Source organism: Agaricus bisporus (genome assembly GCF_000300575.1).
Source record: "Agaricus bisporus var. bisporus H97 unplaced genomic scaffold AGABI2scaffold_1, whole genome shotgun sequence".
Taxonomy (NCBI): Eukaryota; Fungi; Basidiomycota; class Agaricomycetes; order Agaricales; family Agaricaceae; genus Agaricus; species Agaricus bisporus.
Window position 1 is genome coordinate 2,073,208 of NW_006267344.1, and position 17,442 is coordinate 2,090,649.

The following is a 17,442-nucleotide window of genomic DNA, read 5'->3' on the forward strand; positions in this document are numbered from 1 at the left end:
AGTATAAACGAACAATTGATGGTAACCACAGCCTGAGGTCCACACGTTATTGCGTTCTATGCATAAGTTTATTGACAATGTAGCATGAAAGTTTACATGAGTATATATGATATCCACAACTTCCACAAATCACGCCGCTACTGTACCTCACAGAGACCGAAACAAGTTCCGTCCATGGCTGGGTATTCCGATTTGTGTGAACTTATATCAGGGTATGGGGCTCAAACAAGGCCTAGGACAACTGTAGCCCGAAAACTAACTTCCTTCCCCTTGGGCTTTGACTTTCTTGGAACAGAAACCAAATCGTCAAAATCTTCATCAGCACCGATATCGACGTATTCTTCAGACTTCAATGAACTCGATTTCCAGCCCCAACTCTGTCCTATAGAAAAGGCGTCAGGTGCGCTGGAAAACCTCGTTTGTGAGGATCCCGTCGCACTGGCACAGCTTGCCGTAAAATAAGCTGTTATCATGGGACGTGGATCTCTATAAGGCTGAGTAGGTGCCCGTGTAGTCAAGTTGTTGCTGAAGCTAGGACTTGGAGAAGAGGGTGAGCTGGAATTGGATGCTGGTGAAGAGGGGCGAGCAGAATTCGGGGCATACGCCAGGGGATAAATTGAAGGTGAATAGTGAAGAGGAATAGGTGACAGTGCAGTAGGTCCGTTGCGAATCCGCATCGCACCTGGTTGTGATTCGCTGCTGTTGTGATTATCCGGGGGAGTAGATGGAATATATCTACTGGGCTGTGGTATAGAGTCAATGCTCGACTGACGATGAACGTATACACCTAGTTGCGTTTGTCCTTGCCCTTTCTTGCGTACGATCTGGATGTAAACATTGAATAAGCTTCCAGCATACCAGATCGTATTAGAATAAAGCCTGTTTTTCTCCCTCAAAACATCAAAATCCCAGAATTCCACAGAAAAACGACAGGGCGGGTGCGGCGTCCACTTGGCCTTCCCACTAGGATCAGATACGACACAGCTGGAGGCTGTCTGTCGAGATGAAAGAAGGCCAAAGAACGTAGACTCAGAAGTTGTTAGAGGGTATGCCTGCGCATTACTCTGCTTATGCACCGTTCGCCCATTAGACGAGTGAGAAGCGGGAACGGATGGAGAGTCGGTAAATTTGAATATTTCGTCCATGGACATAGGAATACCGTTTGCTGCATTATTGAAGGCCGTACCATTATCCCCTATTCGACGGGAGGAATCATTAGGAACCAGGTAGTACGCCTTTTGTGCTTCGGGGTTCGACGCTTCAGGTAGGTCGGCATTGGAAATTTGAGATAGGATGTCCGCCGTACTTAGAGCCACGCCCAGTTCCTTCTCCTTTGCGGTACCCGAAGACAAAGGCGGGTAGGGTGAAGGAGGCAAAGATGTGATTTTATGTCGGAGTACGGACTGGCTCCAATGGGCCGCCTGAAGAATACGAAGCGGAACAAATGGTTCCTTGGTCACTGAAGAAGTGTCGCATGATATTGCAATGATATCTTCCATTGACTGACAAAATGACAAGATGTGAAACAAGTTAGACTTATAGCACAAGGAACGACTTACCATGTTGGTATAATAGATACCAGTCTTAAACATTGTCGCCCATTCATTCTCTTCTTCTGGCAATACCCCTTCAGCTCGTCGCATCTCCACCACACGCCGGGCAAAGTCGTAGCGATGCCGCTCATTTTTCACAAACAAAGTGTCAGAAGCTACGAGCGCAGCTACCCACTTGGCACTCAGACCTCCACGACCCAGAATAACCAGGTTGGATGGCGGAAACGACGAAGGTTGTGACCTATTATTGTTCGACAAAACGGACAGATTTATTCCAAGATCAGACTGAGACCGATCAGCTTCGAAAGAGAGCATGTCCGCAGCCCATCTAGCCAACCAGCAGGAACAAGCTTCTCCTATTTTATTGGATACTGCACCGTAATGGCAAACTATATCATCGTCTTGTTGTTCAGCGCTGTCAGTTGAGGAACTTTCGTCGGAGGAGGCTATAGAGGTATGGCATGGATCGTCCTTTAGGGTGGCGCTAGACAAGAGGTCGACAACATCCTCAAGGTCGTTTGGTTTAGTGGCCTTCAAAGGAGGGTATAGGTCATGATCATCTTCCCCGATCGGAAGAGCAAGACTTTCTAAACCAACAGCACTCTGCGAACCATCTAGAGAAAGTTGATGGGTAATTAAAGGCTTGCCAAGGGCAAAATTGAGGTAAGGGATGACGGTAGTGGGACCAACAGTGCTTAGGATGATGGAAAGGGCCTGTGTTGCTATGGAAGGAATGGAAAGATAGATTGAAGTTGCGAGCAACGAGAGTAAAAGAAAAGGAGTGGCTAGTTGATGTCCGGATGGAGCGGTGTCCAAGCCGTCGAACGCAGGGAAGGAGGGCGTTAGCGGGTGGTCGGCCGTTGGTACCAAGGCAGAAGGCACGTGAAGAGGAGGCCCCCCGCCATAGAGGCGGGCGATGCAAACTCTGGAGAGAGGGCGGGTAAAAACATACGAATGACGGATGTAGAAAGTACATAACTTACTCGAATGCTGCCGGGTCAAACCAGAGGATATGATCAGCGGGCCGGCAACAGCGGATAGGGGAATTTCTCACCGGCTCTGGTGATGTTCCTGTCAGTGAAGACGAGGTCGACAATGTCACAGCCATATTTTGGACTGCGTCTGTTGAGTGACGATTCTACAAAGCCAGCAGTGAAAAGGGACTGGAAAAAACCCTGAAGAGGAGGTGAGGGAGTGTGTGCCCGTCCAGCCTGTGCTTACGTACGGACTGTATAAGAACCACACGATGAAGCCGGTAAACGGCAGACCAGGTGCCCCGAATGCGCAACGCGACGTCAGGGGTGGTTCCCTGGAGCAGAGATGCATAGATGTGGGACTGAAGATCTGTGGGCGACGGGAAGTGGTGGTTCATGCGCGAAGCGAAAGGGGCGGCGACCTGGCATATCTATGTTAAGTACAGTCAAGTTGAAATCTAATCACTCCTTGGCCTCTCATACAGCCCCCGGACACCCATGGCCTACTCCCAACCACATCCCCGGCTCTCCCTCCTTTCCAATTCCTCCCAGTCCTCCGTCGACCAGTTCTCGCCCACCTCTTCCTCCACCCGCTTCTCAGTCCCTCCGACGCCCTCTATCCACAGCACTCTCGGCAGCGCCAAACCCCCTTCAGGACCTCGCCCGAACATCTATGACAGGAACTTGAACAAGACCCGAACAAGCGAGGTTTCTGCCTCTGCATTCACTTTCCTGTTCTCGGAAATTGTCCAATACACCCAAAAACGTGTCGGTGGCATCAATGACCTCGAAAGAAGGTATCTCATTCCCTTACCACTCTCACGCGTCCTCATGTCAATCTCAGGCTCAACACCCTAGGATATCGCATTGGCTCCCGTGTCCTCGAGCTTATGGCCTGGCGAGCAGAATCGTCTTCCAAGGCACCTAAGCGCGAGATCCGACTAGTCCCCGCCCTGATGGTAATACATACTCAAGTCTGGAAGGCTGTCTATGGGAAAGCAGCAGATGCAATCGAGAAAAGCGTGGAGAATGCCGATGAATGTGAGGATGCTGATGACCCCAATTGTCTTGCCCCACACCTAACTCCGTCTATCACAGATATGATCATTGACAATGACCCACCCATTGAAAGGAACATCTCTGTTCCTCGTGACATGGGAGGCTTAAGTTGTTCTTCCTTCACCGCCGGAGTTGTTGAAGCCGTTCTTGACGGCCTTGGTTTCGTATGTTGGTCCTTCTACTAGTAGTGTTGAGACGCTTACGCTTCTATCAGCCGGCACGAGTGACTGCACACGGCACACCAACTACCCAACACCCTTGCCGAACGACTATACTTATCAAGCTAGAAAAATCTGTATTAGAACGAGAAGAGATGCTAAAATAATGATGACAATGTACTGTTCGGGGTCCTTGACATGCACCTGAAAGGCTGGAAACAAAGTCCAACGCACCTCAAAGACCTTAGGCCTCATGGTTCACATCAATTCCATTCACATTTCTCCTCCCCTCCTAAACTCTTCTTGTGCCTGGTCTTCTGACTTTGCCCAGCTCAAGGCTTTATATGATTCGCCCTACACCGGCGCCATCACCACCCGCACGGCTACTCTAAGCGGATATAAAGAAAATGACACCCACACTGTTCGTCGTCCTGCCGATTACTTTCCTTGTACTTAATCCAATTCAGTTCGCTTTTACAAAAACTTCCATTTCCTCGATTAACTCCTTCGGGTATTCCCCACACCCGTTTCCCCAATACCTCGCTTGGATCGAAGAGCTCTTGGCAACAGCAACCAAGTATAAACCCATCATTGTCAGCATGACCAGCGATATCGATGACGCTGCGTCCTTTACTGCCATGCTTGACCAGCTACAGAACCTCCGGAAGAAACTGGGGGATCAAACGGATGCAGGTGCTCGGATCGCAGTAGAACTCAACACATCTTGCCCAAACATCCAAAATAGTACCCCGCCTGGGTACGACATCGAGTCACTTAATCCGCTTCTCGAAGTCCTGTGTGATGCCTATGCCAAGGATCCCACCCTTACCATTGGTCTCAAGCTCCCTCCCCTTGTTCATGAACAGCAATTCCATTCTATTCTTGATCGGATCCAGTCCCTGACTTCCCAGATCACCCTTGACAATCACTCCGTGGGCTCAGTCATTTCATTTTTGACATGCACCAATACCCTCGGAAATACCCTTCTATTCCCCGATCAAATCACATTGTCTTCATCCCCATCATCAAATAATCATTCCACGACTTTTGCGCTGCCTACCGTATTGGGTGGCCTCGCGGGAGAGGCGTTGCATCCGCTAGCGTTGGGAAACGTGTATCGATTCTCAAATTTACTCAAAGAGTCGAACAAAAGGCCATCATCATCTCTTTCTAAAATAAAAATCATTGGAGTCGGAGGTATCACTTCCAAGGAAGCAAGGAGAAGAATGGAAGCGGCTGGTGCCGACGCGGTTGCTTGCGCTACTTTATTCGGCAAAGAAGGTATAACAGCATTTGAGATATTGAGCTCAAATTAGTGTATTTCCACCACTAAGTAGTGCTGAGTGAAAAACATTTCGGCTGTGCGAGAATTGCGAGTCCGAGAAGATGCTCGCGTGAGATGGAATCACAGTGTTTGATGATTTATGAGAATCAAAACTACTTTGTTCTTGTAAAGCCGAGTTTGGGGTTTTCCGCCGGTCGGCTACACCGTACACCGAGCCAGTAGTTCCCCATTGAGTAGCGCATCAAACGGCTCTGAAGGTCGACTCATCTTCTCATTTTTGTTCGTCTCGGATCGGTCATGGAAATTTTAGATCCTCTCGAACTGTTTTGCCTCTAAGTAGGCCATGTCTGTTCCATGTCAGCGGCGAAACACTCTCCCAAGTATACGCGTTTCAATCACTTTATGAAGGGTCGACAAGAACATGTAGGTTACATACGTCCCTAGAACAAACAATGGCGATAATAAATCCTATGGCAGTCCCTAACTATTGAAGGGTATATATAAATGAAATAAGAGTCTAATGCTACGGTAAATTTATATGTGAGGCTGTATTATTGGCAGAAGGTCATATACCCCGCAATCGGTTATTTGAGCCGACCAACGAAGCGCGAGTGTGGGTTATTTAGGAATTCTAAGATTCATAGGTGCTGGACGTCGAGGCTGTACCATCCGTCAGGACACTAGTCCTGTCGTATAAATTCCAATCAATGCTGTTCGGAACAAACTGATTTCCAGGCGTGAATACTGCCTGGGTGGATTCCATCACGCTCATGACCGAATAGTGAGAATGGTGAGTCGAATCCGGGCCGTATGTCACAAAAGAGGGAAAATATTTGCCGGGCCACTCGCAACTCTGATATGAGGGCCACTGGTGAAGGTACTTGGTGCCTTGGTCAACTTGGCGGGAGGGGTATTCCAGGTTAGAATAGGGTGGTGCAATGCACGAACTATCCAAGGATCCCAACTGATTATTAGTCGTCGCCGGCTGTTGCATCTCCGGGGCAGCGGTCTGGTAATCCATCCAAATAAACGCAAATTAGTCATTGTCTGCGATCGAACAATATATGTGCGCACCAGATGTGGACGCTTGGAAGACGTTTGGGGCAGAGCGGACAGCGGTAGAAGTGGGCTTCGGAAAGGCGGACGTGGATGCTCATCAATGGACATGTACCGAGTGGGTTGCTGCTGTGTTGATGCAAATTGAGGTCCCATAGGATGGGAAGGGACGGACGCAAGGGTACGGTCAGATATCGCCTGTCTCTTTCGCATCTTCTCCTCACATTCATCCGATGCCATACTTCCACCTAGTGATGTGGACGGCATTTCGTCGTCCATGCGCTTCACCGCATGTGTCAGCTCCTCGCCTGACTTTCCAGTTTGAATCAATTTTGCAATTTTGCGACACCGTTCAATTTCTTTGTCACTGTTGCGGTTGACGTTCCGTTTCACTGGCTGTTTCGTACGAGGCGTTGGCTTGAAGCGGTAATCTGGGTAGGCGAGCGCATGCTGTTGTTTCTCGAGCTCTGCCTTTTGCCGCCACACGTCCTTTTCAGCCTCAGAGAGCTCAGCCCAACAGAGGCCAATGATACGGCTTATGTGCCTGTGGTCTTTCTCAACACTTTTGAGTAGGCGTCTTTCCCGGTGAAAGGCGGAACGAAAAAGCATGAATGCATTCCGTGGGCGAGGGACTCGTCCCTGAGCAAGGGCGCGGGAGGTCGTTGGTCGGGGAGGCAGAGTACCCACAGATACGTCGACAAGTGTGTCGAATATAGAGTAATCAACCAGCTGAGGGGAAGAGAAATCAAACATAGATTGGGTAGATCCGAGAACTGAGTGTGTAGGTCGGGAGGTCCTCGATATTTCCGAGGACTGCAATGCGGGTGGCTCTGGCGACAAAGGCGGGAAGTATGGCAAAAAGCGACCGGACCCTGTCGCGTGATTATTTTCTACCGATGAGAGCACAATGAGTATGCTTCAGCGGTGCTATACATAAGCTGACTCACGCGATGAAAGGCTGAAACTCTCGTAGTTTATGTCCATGAAGCAACAGTGAGAAAATCCGAAGGTGGAAAAAAGGTTGATGAACCGCGTTTAACCGCGCTTGCATTGTGCACTAAATTATATACTTTTTCCAAGGATGTTACTTGCCGTGCGTAAAGATAGGAATAGACATCGTTTTACTCTTCACATCATTCTAGATATATGCCCAAAGGAGATAACACCACGTCTGATTGCCATTTTTGGTACGGAACGATCCATGTTTGCTCTTGTTTGAATGATGGCACCCTTGTCAACGTCACATCAGGTGTTCGCTTATCAGGTTCAAGAGGCTGTGATGGCCAAAAGAAAACTCTTTGTTGTGACTATCTGATGATACCATGTGAAGATCGTTGTAGTAGATCCAATTAGAAGCATGAGGGTCGAATTGCTTTGTTGGATCGGTAGGGTATGTCCTTGTTCCAGTTTTTTTTTTGTTTTCGAGTCACTTCATGATTGTCCACGGTTTTACTGTTTTTGTCGATGTCGGCCATCCCATAACTATTATGTTATACGGAAATTACAACGAGCCTCAAGGGCCCTATCTCCCTATGCACCGTGAGTTTCTTAGGACTTAACGGGGGTACACGCGACTGCTCGCTCCCTCATAGTTAGGCACAGAAACGCCCTTAAAGGTGCCCTCACCACTCACTCCGAGTCATCGTCCGTTCATCGCTCGCCGACGGCCCAGCTTGGGGTACGTGTATCTCTCCCAAAAGTTTCCGCTCTTATCATAGATCGTTGTTTATTTCCTATGGTGAGTCGGCGATGTATAGGGAGGGGATCAGAAGAGTAGAAGCAAATAAACTTGCAATCTCATTGCGAGTACTGCTTTTCTTTTTGATACCGTTGAGTCTGGGAAGGCTGGTTTCCTGCCATCCTGAACCTCCGGGATTAATTCATTGGTTTCAATAAGGCGCTTGTTACGGTAAACTTTCTATAGGTACGCGGTAGACGACTGCTCCTGATTTGGGCGAGATTACTCCCCTGGGCTCTCGTTAAATATCCAGTCCATTTCTTGAATCATTTATATGGGTATTTTCCATCAATTGGGTTCATCCTTCGTGTCTCAATGGACATTTCCATTCTCCTTTAACTCTGTATTCGATCTCGGCTCTTTTGGTTTGGTATATTTCCACCTTGCTCATATGTGGAGGTTTTGTGTCTTCTCTTTCGCCGCTAGGTATACTGCTTCGGGTTCTTCTAGTCTGATAGGGCCGAGATAACTTTGAATTCTAATATCGCCGTGCCGCGTCCGCCTGCTCTTTGTAAGTCACTTCTACAAGCTTTGACGAATCGATTTCCTGAACCTCCGGTTCTGTTTCCCAGGGCCAATATGTCTCCCTGATTGTTGAAGTAGTGAGTCGCCGTCCCTTCCTGTTGGGTGTACCTTTGAGGCTGGCGAGTTTCTTGATTAGTGAGTGTCCAGTGTCCTTGGCTGTGGCTTATAAAACAGTCTGACGATAGCAATCGCTGCTCACAATATTTTTCCGTCTCGATGATGGCCTAGAGTCACGAAAGTAACCAAGTTCCAGTAGCGAGGCGGGTGATGTAGTCAGTTAAAGGTGTTCCCATTGAGCAATGAGTCAAACTTGCTGCTTATCACACGACCAGTCATTCCAAATCCCACTATGCATTGGCATCATTATGTATTACAGCTACTGGCTTCAAGGCAAGTGGGTAGCACCATCAAAAATGGAATTGAGCCAGGCAGCCAAGCGGTACCCTGCTTTTGCAATCTGCTTCTCAATCTGTGCCAATGAAGACGTGAGTGAAACACATGTGGTCCAGCACAATGACTATACTTACCACGGGAATAGCTTCATCATAGTAGCTAGATGTGCATAAATCCTGACCAGACGTGAAATTAAAGACGACGGACTATCTCTGTTTCAGCGTGAAATCATGAAAGAGACGCAATGAATGCTTACACATCCAAACATATTACTGTCTTTAGCCCAAACCAAAGGACACTCCAGTGGGATAATGTCATGTTTTACGTGCGAGTCATGGTTTTTGCTGACTGTTTCGGTGGTCGAAGAACAAGCAATCCAGTTCGAGGCCTCGCATTTGTAGCTACCAGACTGATAATACTATAAACATATTATCAATTCCCGGAATAACGATAGCACGCACTTTAATCCTCGTGACTAAGGCAGCAGCCCAGGTTGTTACTGAGTTATTGTATTTGCTAGGAAGGAGCCTATTGATCATGCCAGAGTCTGTTTAAGGTGTAAGTCAAGCTCTGACCGGATATTCTCCATGGACATACCCCAAACCTATTGCATGACACCCGGTTATCTCACCTGCGCATATCAAAGAGAATGTAACAAAAGCTCACTGAGTGCAGATTTGTCGATGAACCATTACACTTGGCGTCAATTCCGTTACCGCCCGCGGCAATGTTCTCAACATGAAGGGGTTGAGCGATATCGCCAATGAACTGCAACTAATTTCAGTATCAGATCGTAAAACTCTGCGGAACCACACACATGGTCTTTTGGTAGGGAAAGATTGTAGTCAGCTCCGTTGCCATAGACAAAGACGTAGTATGCGAACCAAGAAATTTAAGAGCCTCTTGACGCTGGACGGCCGAGAGATGGGTATCGGCAACACGTGTCGTGTAGTTAGCAATAGCACCCACTAAGACTAAATTAGTACCGAGAAGTAATTCTTTATAAGAGTGCCACTGACAAATACATTGATTGTCAGGACAATCTCTGCTTTGAGAAACCGAACAAGAGGTCGGAGCATTGTCTGCGTGAGATTTATCAACGTATATATAATGATACAGAGTGCCAAAACGAACCCAGAGCGTCAACAAAGTGAAGGTTGGCGGACCTATGATCGCCACAGATAAAAACTGGGTGAAAAGAAGACTGCGTTTCTTACCATGCATATGCCGGTTCAGGTCTCACTTCATCTGCCCACTATCATTCCGGGTCAAAGGGATGCATATATGTTGAATTATTTTACAAACCGTGGCGGCAGGACCAAGAGATTCATCGTAAGTGCACCCCAAAGAGGATCGGACAAACGACAATGCCTTGGGCGCCAAAAACTATAACTCTCATTAGGTGAGAACAAAGCATCACACCAGAACTTGAACACTCGCCGACATCGCAACAAAGCTAAGAATCATTAGCAAGGTGGCGAGCAACAGGAATAGAGGGCCTACCCAACAGTCTCATGACCATCAGCACCCCAGCCATATGCGGAACTTGCCCCAAGGGAAGCCGTGAGGAAAAGGGGGAGGATGATTTTCATCGATGCTTGAAGAGCTGCCGCTGGAAAGAGCAGCAGCGCTTTATATAAGTAGCGGATAAACTGCTCAAGAACGTGCGACCGCTCAGTCCATGTATGTCTAGAGCTCGGCACCGGTGAGGTATCCTGGGAGTATGAACCATCGGTATGGTATTAATATCTGTCATAATTCGCAATGTGCATATTCGACATCGACAACTTTTATCCTCTTTTATCGTATACACCATAAATAACTCACCAACGTTTTATGATATGATGTCGGACCCCTATCGAAATGCGCCTCAACAACTCTTGGCATACACGAGGGTATAATTGGATTTGGCGGAACCTAGTTTTGCTGGGCGCACACTAGCGCACACCAGCGCGCAGGCATCAGAGCTGATCGAGATTGCTAAACCACGTCGGCGACTGCTAACCCCGTGAGATTTCCGAATCCTTGCTCCAGGTTTGTCGTCTTGAAGATACTCCTCAATTAGCAACAGTACTCAACAGCAGTCAAACACTTGAACTGATAGCCGCGCGGTGATGAATCGTCAGCGTTTCCGCGCTAAGACACGTGTGTCAGCAAACAGCGCGGATCCGGCCTGAGGGCGGATGAATAGTGAAAAAGCTGACAATCAAGCAAGGTCTTCGGTTGAGCCGAAAATATCAACTTACGATGCGAATATCGGCGTGCTTTCTTAGTACTTTTAGCATAACTTATAGCTACCTTTGTCATTACTCAACATCCTAGAACACCAACTCTACTCTCAGGTGAGCATAACAATTTTTAGAGAGAAGTCATGGTAGACTTGAGGGTGAGGACTCGGTAAGTACCTTCTCCTCCACTGATGTGTATGTGACTGCTCGTTTAACAGCGTAAAATATATGCATCCGTTGTCAATACACGTGGCAAGGTGGAGTATCCATTAGGAGTCAAGAATAAAGAGTTCTGCAGTGTACACAGGGATATAATGTCGTATGCATTAGATCGAAGAACAGGACTTTAAATGCTTGACCGTCATTATGTCGATGCGGATACTTTATCGTTACTATCATTGCCATCCCCATCAGTACTAGCACCTATATTCAGAAACGCATTGATTTCAGTTTCAGGAAGTGAGAAATCCGGGGCTGGATTGAACGAGCCCAAATCCCCGAGCCCGCCTAGGCCGGTCATATCAAATGCTTGGCCAGGACCGCCAAGGCCTGTGCCACCGTCAAGAGCGTCGGACGCATCGAGATGCTGAGGAAAATTGGTTGCCAGCAAAGAGGACGGAGAAGGTACATCAACGGCAGCCATTGAATCCGAATTCTGGGTAGCGTCAATCGCATTACTGGAAAGAGTGGCGAGGATTTCGTGCTCGGTGAGGTCTATAAAGCCAGAATCCTTTGACCCTTTATTTGCTGGTCGATGGTCGGATATTGTAAACATGTTCTCCACTCCCGAGCTGGAATTACCGGAAGTATTTGCATTATCACCAAATAGATCATCCATCGACACGTTCATGTCCATGTCAAGATCAAGTTCGATGGGCTTGTCAGAAGAATCTCCAGCATCCATGTGGCTATCGCCCTGTGTCAGGTCTATTACAGAACCATCCACCGAATAAGCGACGTAATCTTCCGGGAAGTCGTTCGTCTCAGTTGGCCGGGCTGACTTTGGTGCGAGGGTAACAGGAGAGGACAGGCCACTCGTATATAGTCCGGCGCCTTCTTCAGGAGCCAGCCGCATCGTGGACGATGTTAAATCAAGCTTGAGTGGAACCTGAGGCCGATGAAGAGAGGAAAATGATATCGCCGAGGAACGGCGAGCGTTCACAGATCCACCGCCAGCATTAGTAGGCGATTTCTGGGGATTATTCAGGTGAATTTCCAAAGAAGGTGGTGCGGGTTCAACAAATTGGAAGGCGTCGGTTGTTTGCGGCCCTTGAGCAGTTCCATTTGTTTTCTTTTGAGCCTCGATTCTGAGGCGGATAGCTTCCTTGTTTTCTTCCCTCAATAGATCGCGTTGTAGAACAGCAATGGCCCGTAACTACGTTGGTTAGATTGCTATACTTAGGGAGGGAAACAACGTACCACATGGCCTCCAACTACGTCACATAGTTGATCAAACTTTTCCAACTCTCGTCCCAGAGAAGACGTGAGCGCTCTCGGCGCATGATTGTTGGTATAGTTTGTCAAGTCCCTAAGAATGCTAAGGATGTCACAGTTGCTTGAGTGAGGATAGCTCACAAACGGCGCGTATCATCGTAGAATGAGAGTATTTGTCCTGTCTTCAACATAGCGTTCTACGAATCGGTCGGCTTGGCGAGACGCAAAATGTCATCAACGAAGCTAACCTGCAGACAGCGCCTGAGACTCTCCATCTCTTGTTCCAATAGAATGGGGTGCGGAGGGGGAGGCATCGCCTTGGAGTCATCTTCAGATTTCATTACTGGTTCGTCCATTATGAATCGTTTTGTAATGATGCTGAAAGCAGTTGAAGTTGGAGGGTGTGATCAAACCCGTTTACAGTAATCGGTAAGGGTCGTGCGCACCTGAGGTATCCCTTCGGACTTCCATGTCATAATTCAATCATATCCTCAGGCTGTCCCTGGTCTGCAAGAAAACCGGCCCACCAGACACCACTTATCTTTCGATAGCAAGTTATTACAGCTACTGAACATATTCTCTGCTGCTATCATCTTCATAGCACTGATGGAAGCATCAAAACGAAGGTCAGCACTTACAAGAGCCCGTATTTTTAATGCGCTTTTGACTGACGTACCCTTGTATGTCCACAGAATGCCAGGAATTACGGCGGATGGTATTTTCTTGCCCGTACGTAGACCAAACGTTTTGGTATATGACTGATGTTAGAATTCCCCGTGTAGCGACGCATTCGGCATGTTAGTTGTGTTCGAGTTTGCAACTTCACTCCTTTCCCTATGCGGGACGCTGTGACGTCTGCTCTCGCCCAGCCAGTCGAACCATCCCAGTTGAATACACTTGGCCATCTGGCCGATGATACAAACATTCTTTCGAGAAGGCGCTCCAGAAAACTGTCAGCAACATCGACTAACACGAAAGCCAGTAGCCGGCAAGAAGATGACGACAACAATTACTCGCTCATTGAATCTCTTGAACCACGTTCCCGCAGGATCTTGGCGGCTGGGGTCTCTGAGTCGAACGCCAATGTGTCTGATGTGTCCCGGGCTCAATACGGCTCTCCACAGAATCCTCGTCGCCGCCGACGAACAAGCTCTGTGGCATCATCTATGAGTGGACAGGCTAAGACGTCGATCTTCTTTAATCCAGGTGTATCGGTTCCAGTGCCTAGCTCTTTTTCAGTGTTGATACCTGACATCTCCCAACAAGGGCTCGAAACAGCCATCGCGTCGCGACTAATCGAAACTTTCCTTACCATTACCATTCTGCCCGTTGAGAATGAAACATCTGCAGGAACATCATCGGTCAGGGTCTCATCTTCCTTTCGTGGAACAGTTAGCCAGAAATCAACTTTGGCGCGCCGGACCCAAGCTACTTCCATATCATCTTTACCAGCAGCGGTTACTCTTAAAGACAAAACCGTTAATGGTGTGACAAAATCGCTATCGTCCAGGTTGAAGCCATCGCATTCGCGGTCCTCTTCTTCACCCGTGTATCAACCTCACAAATCGGGGACTCAACCAGCAATATCAAATTCGGTTGCACAATCTTCTTCGAGCTCTACATCATCGACTGTCGTTCCTGACTATTTTTCTCAAATTCACACACCCTCTGTTAATCCCACTTTTTTGATCGACGCTCGACCTGGACATGACTTCTCACCTGATTCAAATGCAAATTGCAGCAAAATGAAGGTTCAGTTGTGGGGACGAGCGAGGGATGCATCCACTAAGGTGGCGGGGAAACAGAAGCAGAAAAACGCGCAAGAGTCATCTGCGGGTGAAAACTGCGATTGGAATATCACTCAAGAATGGGTATTCTCCCTCGACCAGCTTTGTCCTCTACCCTCAAATGTACGCCATCAGTTCTCTAATTTTATGCGAAGTATCTAAGTTAAATTCCTCAGGCTTCGTCGGACATGACGGGATTTCCTCCAAACACACTCCTAGTGACGCTCAGTCCCCCAGGGAACACGTACTATCTCTCTTCCACCCATGTACCAGCACCTCCACCGTCCCCGACTTGTGGATATTCTTCAGACTCTGAGTTTGTGTCAAAAAGAGCTGAGAGAGATGGTTATGCTCCTGGCAGATTATCCGCTGCTCTGTCGTCGGAAGTCCCTGCCAAAGAGCAGTCTCTCCAACCAGGACGTCATTTAATCAACGACGGGGCAAGTACTCCTAAGCATACGGCGGATACAGCGACCTACCAGCAGCTCTTTGAGTGCGTCTTATCTGTTCATGCATAATGAAAATGTTTGACAGTAGACATTATCGTAGACTCGTCAACTTGCATTCGCTAATACAAGACCATGAAAGAACTCTTTCGGGTCTGGTTCAAAAGACAGATAAGCATTTCGAAGACGACATAATATTTCCCTTAGTAAGTCTTGAGCCTTCGGCCAACCTACGCTCAATCTCGAACCTGAAATTATAGCAACGCGAGATATACGAGTGTCAGCATCGCATCGATCTCCTGAATGTCGATTCTCGTGCACTGGTTGAAGGGACGGCGGCAAGTATGTCAGATTTTTGATATATGATGAAGTTTTAATTTTACCTAAGGGAAAAAGGAGCTGGAACTTCGCCGAGATAGATTGAAGGAGCGAAGACAAAGTTTAGTATCTGCTAGGATACTGGAAGAGACCAATATTTCAGACATAGCTGATCTTTCTTTGGAAGCAGAAGGAGCAAGGTTCTTCGCATCTCAGTCTCCCTTTCTCACTTTTAAGCTCATTGCAACGTAGGGAACGATTGGTACAGCTTCATGCGAAAATTGGCCCGATCCGTGTCGGACTTCTGTCGAATTTGGCTTCGATATATCCCATTGAACTCTATTCCCCTCCTGATCTATTATACACCATCTTAGGCGTACCACTTCCGATACCTCTCATGGCCACTGAGCCTGCTCCACCGCTTTCATTACCCAATCATTCTAATGTTAATGAAGACGGAATTGCTACCGCTCTCGGATATGTCGCACAACTGCTACATTTTCTTGCTGCATTTTTAGGGAAGGCGTTAATTTATCCAGTGACATGCGTTGGTAGTCGGAGTTTTATCAAGGATGGCATTTCAGCGATGGTTGGCCCTAGAATGTAAGCATAGCGAAAGGAAGACTTGCGTAACTTGACTCACATATATGTAAATCTCTAGGTTTCCTCTTTTCTCGAAAGGAGTGGATACATATCGTTTCGAGTATGGAGTTTTCCTTCTAAACAAAAACATTGAAATGGTGGGCTTGTGTCAGTGAATGTTTATTTCTACCGATAAGCTCACACTCTACTGTTAAGCTAATGGTTGATCGTGACCTACAAGCCCTTGATATGCGACATACACTCCCTAATCTCAAAAACCTTGTTCTCACAGTGACCCATGGAGAAACAGCACCGGTAAAGTATGTTTGGCAAATCTCTGTGTTGGAGTGATTCGGGTAATAGTTAACGAACCTTTGGTGTAGAGCACCACCTCCAGATTCACCCGCGTTGTCGATGCTCGGTTTGGATTCTCTCCTCACGGAAACAAGCACAACAGATGTAGAGTCAATGACCCCGAAAGCCAGGGCACTGGAGCTGGATGCTCTAGACGATACTTCGACGCCTCCTGCGAGTGGATCTACTACGCCTATTGTGACTACTTCCGATGAAAGAAAGCCTCGTCCGTTTCTCGGCTTGTCGTTTTCCGAACTTCTTCGGGGACGGTACGCCTCAACTGGTTGGTCTTCCAGTAAAGCTGTGCCTGACGGCCCGGACACTGGGAGCACACAGGCCAGTTCATTAGGCTCGATGGACGCAGGAGGGTCTGATGGATCAAGTGTGCACGTCGATGAAGCTGAGGATGGTATCAAAAAATGTAAAACGCCTAATGGAGAGGCCGGAGAGATTCAGACCCGAGGCAGACACCATGAAGAGGTCGGGGCGGTTGCGAATAAGTTAGAGCCAGTGACGGAGCCGGGAGCCGTCCCTGTACATGTTCACTAAGGATACAATTAGCTTGATTTAGACTAGTCGGTGGTATATGATGCATCATGCAATCCAGTGGATGAATTCCCGCGTGGTCTGGAAAACATTTTTCCATTAAACCTTATTCACATTGGAACTCCGTACAAACAAGCCAACAGTGTTTTTTAAGCTCGGCTAGCGGACTGTACTGATTGTCTGGGGCACGGGCTTTTCTTATAATGTGAAAGCAAATTCTATCTATTTCCGTGCGGCGTAAGTACGCCCCGAGTGGGAAGTTGGAACGCGTTCGGGACCTTGGGGGAGATCTGAGGAATAAAGATCTCATCGCGTGCACGTGATGAGATGGCAACAGGCATGTGATGATGGCTCGACATTCTAGAAGAGAACCGTATTGTTTGTTTGATTCTCCAGGCCCGCGCTAGGACTTTTTGGGCCACCAGGCGCATCGGAAGCATCAGCAGGATCGGCAACCAACGTGGTTATAAAGCTGGCTTAGCTAATGAGCCTGTAAAAATCGATTCTTCGCACATCCTTACACGTATTCACAGACGTCTTGTCTATCTTTCGATAAAGTGGTAATACGTAGGGACATGTAGAGGTAGCGTTAGATTTCATCACCTCCAATACCCATGGACAAACTGCGCATTCAATCACGGGCGTGCTGGGTGCGCCATGGCGGGAGCGGAGGATATGCCCCTAGGAGGGATGGAGCTGGAACTGTGGGAGAATGCATTTTATTTTACATTTAAAACGACCCTGGGGTAGGTAAGTAGTCATGACGGCAAGGAGTACTCGTGTGGGATAGAAGGTTGCATGATAAAATTTTCCATTCCTTGAGAGGACTGTAAGTGGATGCCGCAGTAGCGTAAGGACTTGTGCTGTACGGAGAACTTTTTGAGCCAAGGGTTAAAAGTCAGGACCGGAGTTGAAAATTTGAAGGACATTGCCGACTTGCCTTCAGGGACCTAGACGTATTCTTGAAAACAATTTATATTTGACCACTTGTCCTTCTGCTCCCATA

General features: G+C 47.8%; 7 protein-coding genes across 7 annotated transcripts; 3 read left to right on the top strand and 4 right to left on the bottom strand.

The window, feature by feature from the left end:
* Positions 1 to 51: 51 nt before the first annotated feature.
* On the bottom strand, positions 52 to 2,925 carry AGABI2DRAFT_197803 (hypothetical protein; the record flags this gene model as incomplete). Its single annotated transcript, XM_006454482.1, has 4 exons — positions 52 to 1,502; positions 1,560 to 2,476; positions 2,608 to 2,728; positions 2,779 to 2,925. The coding sequence occupies 4 exons, from the start codon at positions 2,923 to 2,925 to the stop codon at positions 222 to 224; spliced, it is 2,466 nt and encodes an 821-aa protein (XP_006454545.1). The 3' UTR covers positions 52 to 221.
* Positions 2,926 to 3,022: 97 nt separating this feature from the next.
* Positions 3,023 to 3,981, top strand: AGABI2DRAFT_214744 (TRAPP complex subunit trs31). The gene is made up of 4 exons (XM_006454483.1): positions 3,023 to 3,324; positions 3,372 to 3,568; positions 3,626 to 3,750; positions 3,801 to 3,981. Exons 1-4 carry the CDS (start codon positions 3,026 to 3,028, stop codon positions 3,909 to 3,911), a joined length of 732 nt encoding a protein of 243 aa, XP_006454546.1. The 5' UTR covers positions 3,023 to 3,025; the 3' UTR covers positions 3,912 to 3,981.
* Positions 3,982 to 4,107: 126 nt separating this feature from the next.
* Positions 4,108 to 5,110, top strand: AGABI2DRAFT_214748 (hypothetical protein). Its single transcript, XM_006454484.1, has one exon. The coding sequence runs from the start codon at positions 4,152 to 4,154 to the stop codon at positions 5,058 to 5,060; it is 909 nt and encodes a 302-aa protein (XP_006454547.1). The 5' UTR covers positions 4,108 to 4,151; the 3' UTR covers positions 5,061 to 5,110.
* A 550-nt stretch (positions 5,111 to 5,660) lies between these two features.
* AGABI2DRAFT_176060 (hypothetical protein) lies at positions 5,661 to 7,069 on the bottom strand (the record flags this gene model as incomplete). The annotated part of the gene is made up of 3 exons (XM_006454485.1): positions 5,661 to 6,038; positions 6,104 to 6,957; positions 7,033 to 7,069. The coding sequence occupies 3 exons, from the start codon at positions 7,067 to 7,069 to the stop codon at positions 5,661 to 5,663; spliced, it is 1,269 nt and encodes a 422-aa protein (XP_006454548.1).
* Positions 7,070 to 8,680: 1,611 nt separating this feature from the next.
* AGABI2DRAFT_214751 (hypothetical protein) lies at positions 8,681 to 10,333 on the bottom strand (the record flags this gene model as incomplete). Its single annotated transcript, XM_006454486.1, has 14 exons — positions 8,681 to 8,817; positions 8,876 to 8,947; positions 8,998 to 9,150; positions 9,203 to 9,288; positions 9,339 to 9,345; positions 9,408 to 9,509; positions 9,559 to 9,563; positions 9,626 to 9,709; positions 9,761 to 9,823; positions 9,876 to 9,907; positions 9,959 to 9,996; positions 10,047 to 10,127; positions 10,176 to 10,197; positions 10,245 to 10,333. The coding sequence occupies 14 exons, from the start codon at positions 10,331 to 10,333 to the stop codon at positions 8,734 to 8,736; spliced, it is 918 nt and encodes a 305-aa protein (XP_006454549.1). The 3' UTR covers positions 8,681 to 8,733.
* A 1,000-nt stretch (positions 10,334 to 11,333) lies between these two features.
* AGABI2DRAFT_176062 (hypothetical protein) lies at positions 11,334 to 12,781 on the bottom strand (the record flags this gene model as incomplete). Its single annotated transcript, XM_006454487.1, has 4 exons — positions 12,652 to 12,781; positions 12,545 to 12,600; positions 12,389 to 12,497; positions 11,334 to 12,344 (listed from the first exon to the last, which is right to left on the bottom strand). Exons 1-4 carry the CDS (start codon positions 12,757 to 12,759, stop codon positions 11,334 to 11,336), a joined length of 1,284 nt encoding a protein of 427 aa, XP_006454550.1. The 5' UTR covers positions 12,760 to 12,781.
* Positions 12,782 to 13,096: 315 nt separating this feature from the next.
* AGABI2DRAFT_176063 (hypothetical protein) lies at positions 13,097 to 16,542 on the top strand (the record flags this gene model as incomplete). The annotated part of the gene is made up of 11 exons (XM_006454488.1): positions 13,097 to 13,132; positions 13,186 to 14,313; positions 14,367 to 14,683; positions 14,740 to 14,842; positions 14,897 to 14,978; positions 15,025 to 15,154; positions 15,207 to 15,557; positions 15,616 to 15,694; positions 15,753 to 15,856; positions 15,920 to 16,159; positions 16,187 to 16,542. 11 exons carry the CDS (start codon positions 13,097 to 13,099, stop codon positions 16,437 to 16,439), a joined length of 2,823 nt encoding a protein of 940 aa, XP_006454551.1. The 3' UTR covers positions 16,440 to 16,542.
* Positions 16,543 to 17,442: the final 900 nt, after the last annotated feature.

Excerpts from the sequence above, each read along its gene's own strand:
- AGABI2DRAFT_214744 (XM_006454483.1), top strand. The coding sequence starts at position 3,026 with ATGGCCTACTCCCAACCACATCCCCGGCTCTCCCTCCTTTCCAATTCC. Across the intron at positions 3,569-3,625 it reads CGTGGAGAATGCCGATGAAT|ATATGATCATTGACAATGAC; the intron begins GTGAGGATGCTG and ends CGTCTATCACAG. Across the intron at positions 3,751-3,800 it reads TTCTTGACGGCCTTGGTTTC|CCGGCACGAGTGACTGCACA; the intron begins GTATGTTGGTCC and ends CGCTTCTATCAG.
- AGABI2DRAFT_214748 (XM_006454484.1), top strand. The coding sequence starts at position 4,152 with ATGACACCCACACTGTTCGTCGTCCTGCCGATTACTTTCCTTGTACTT.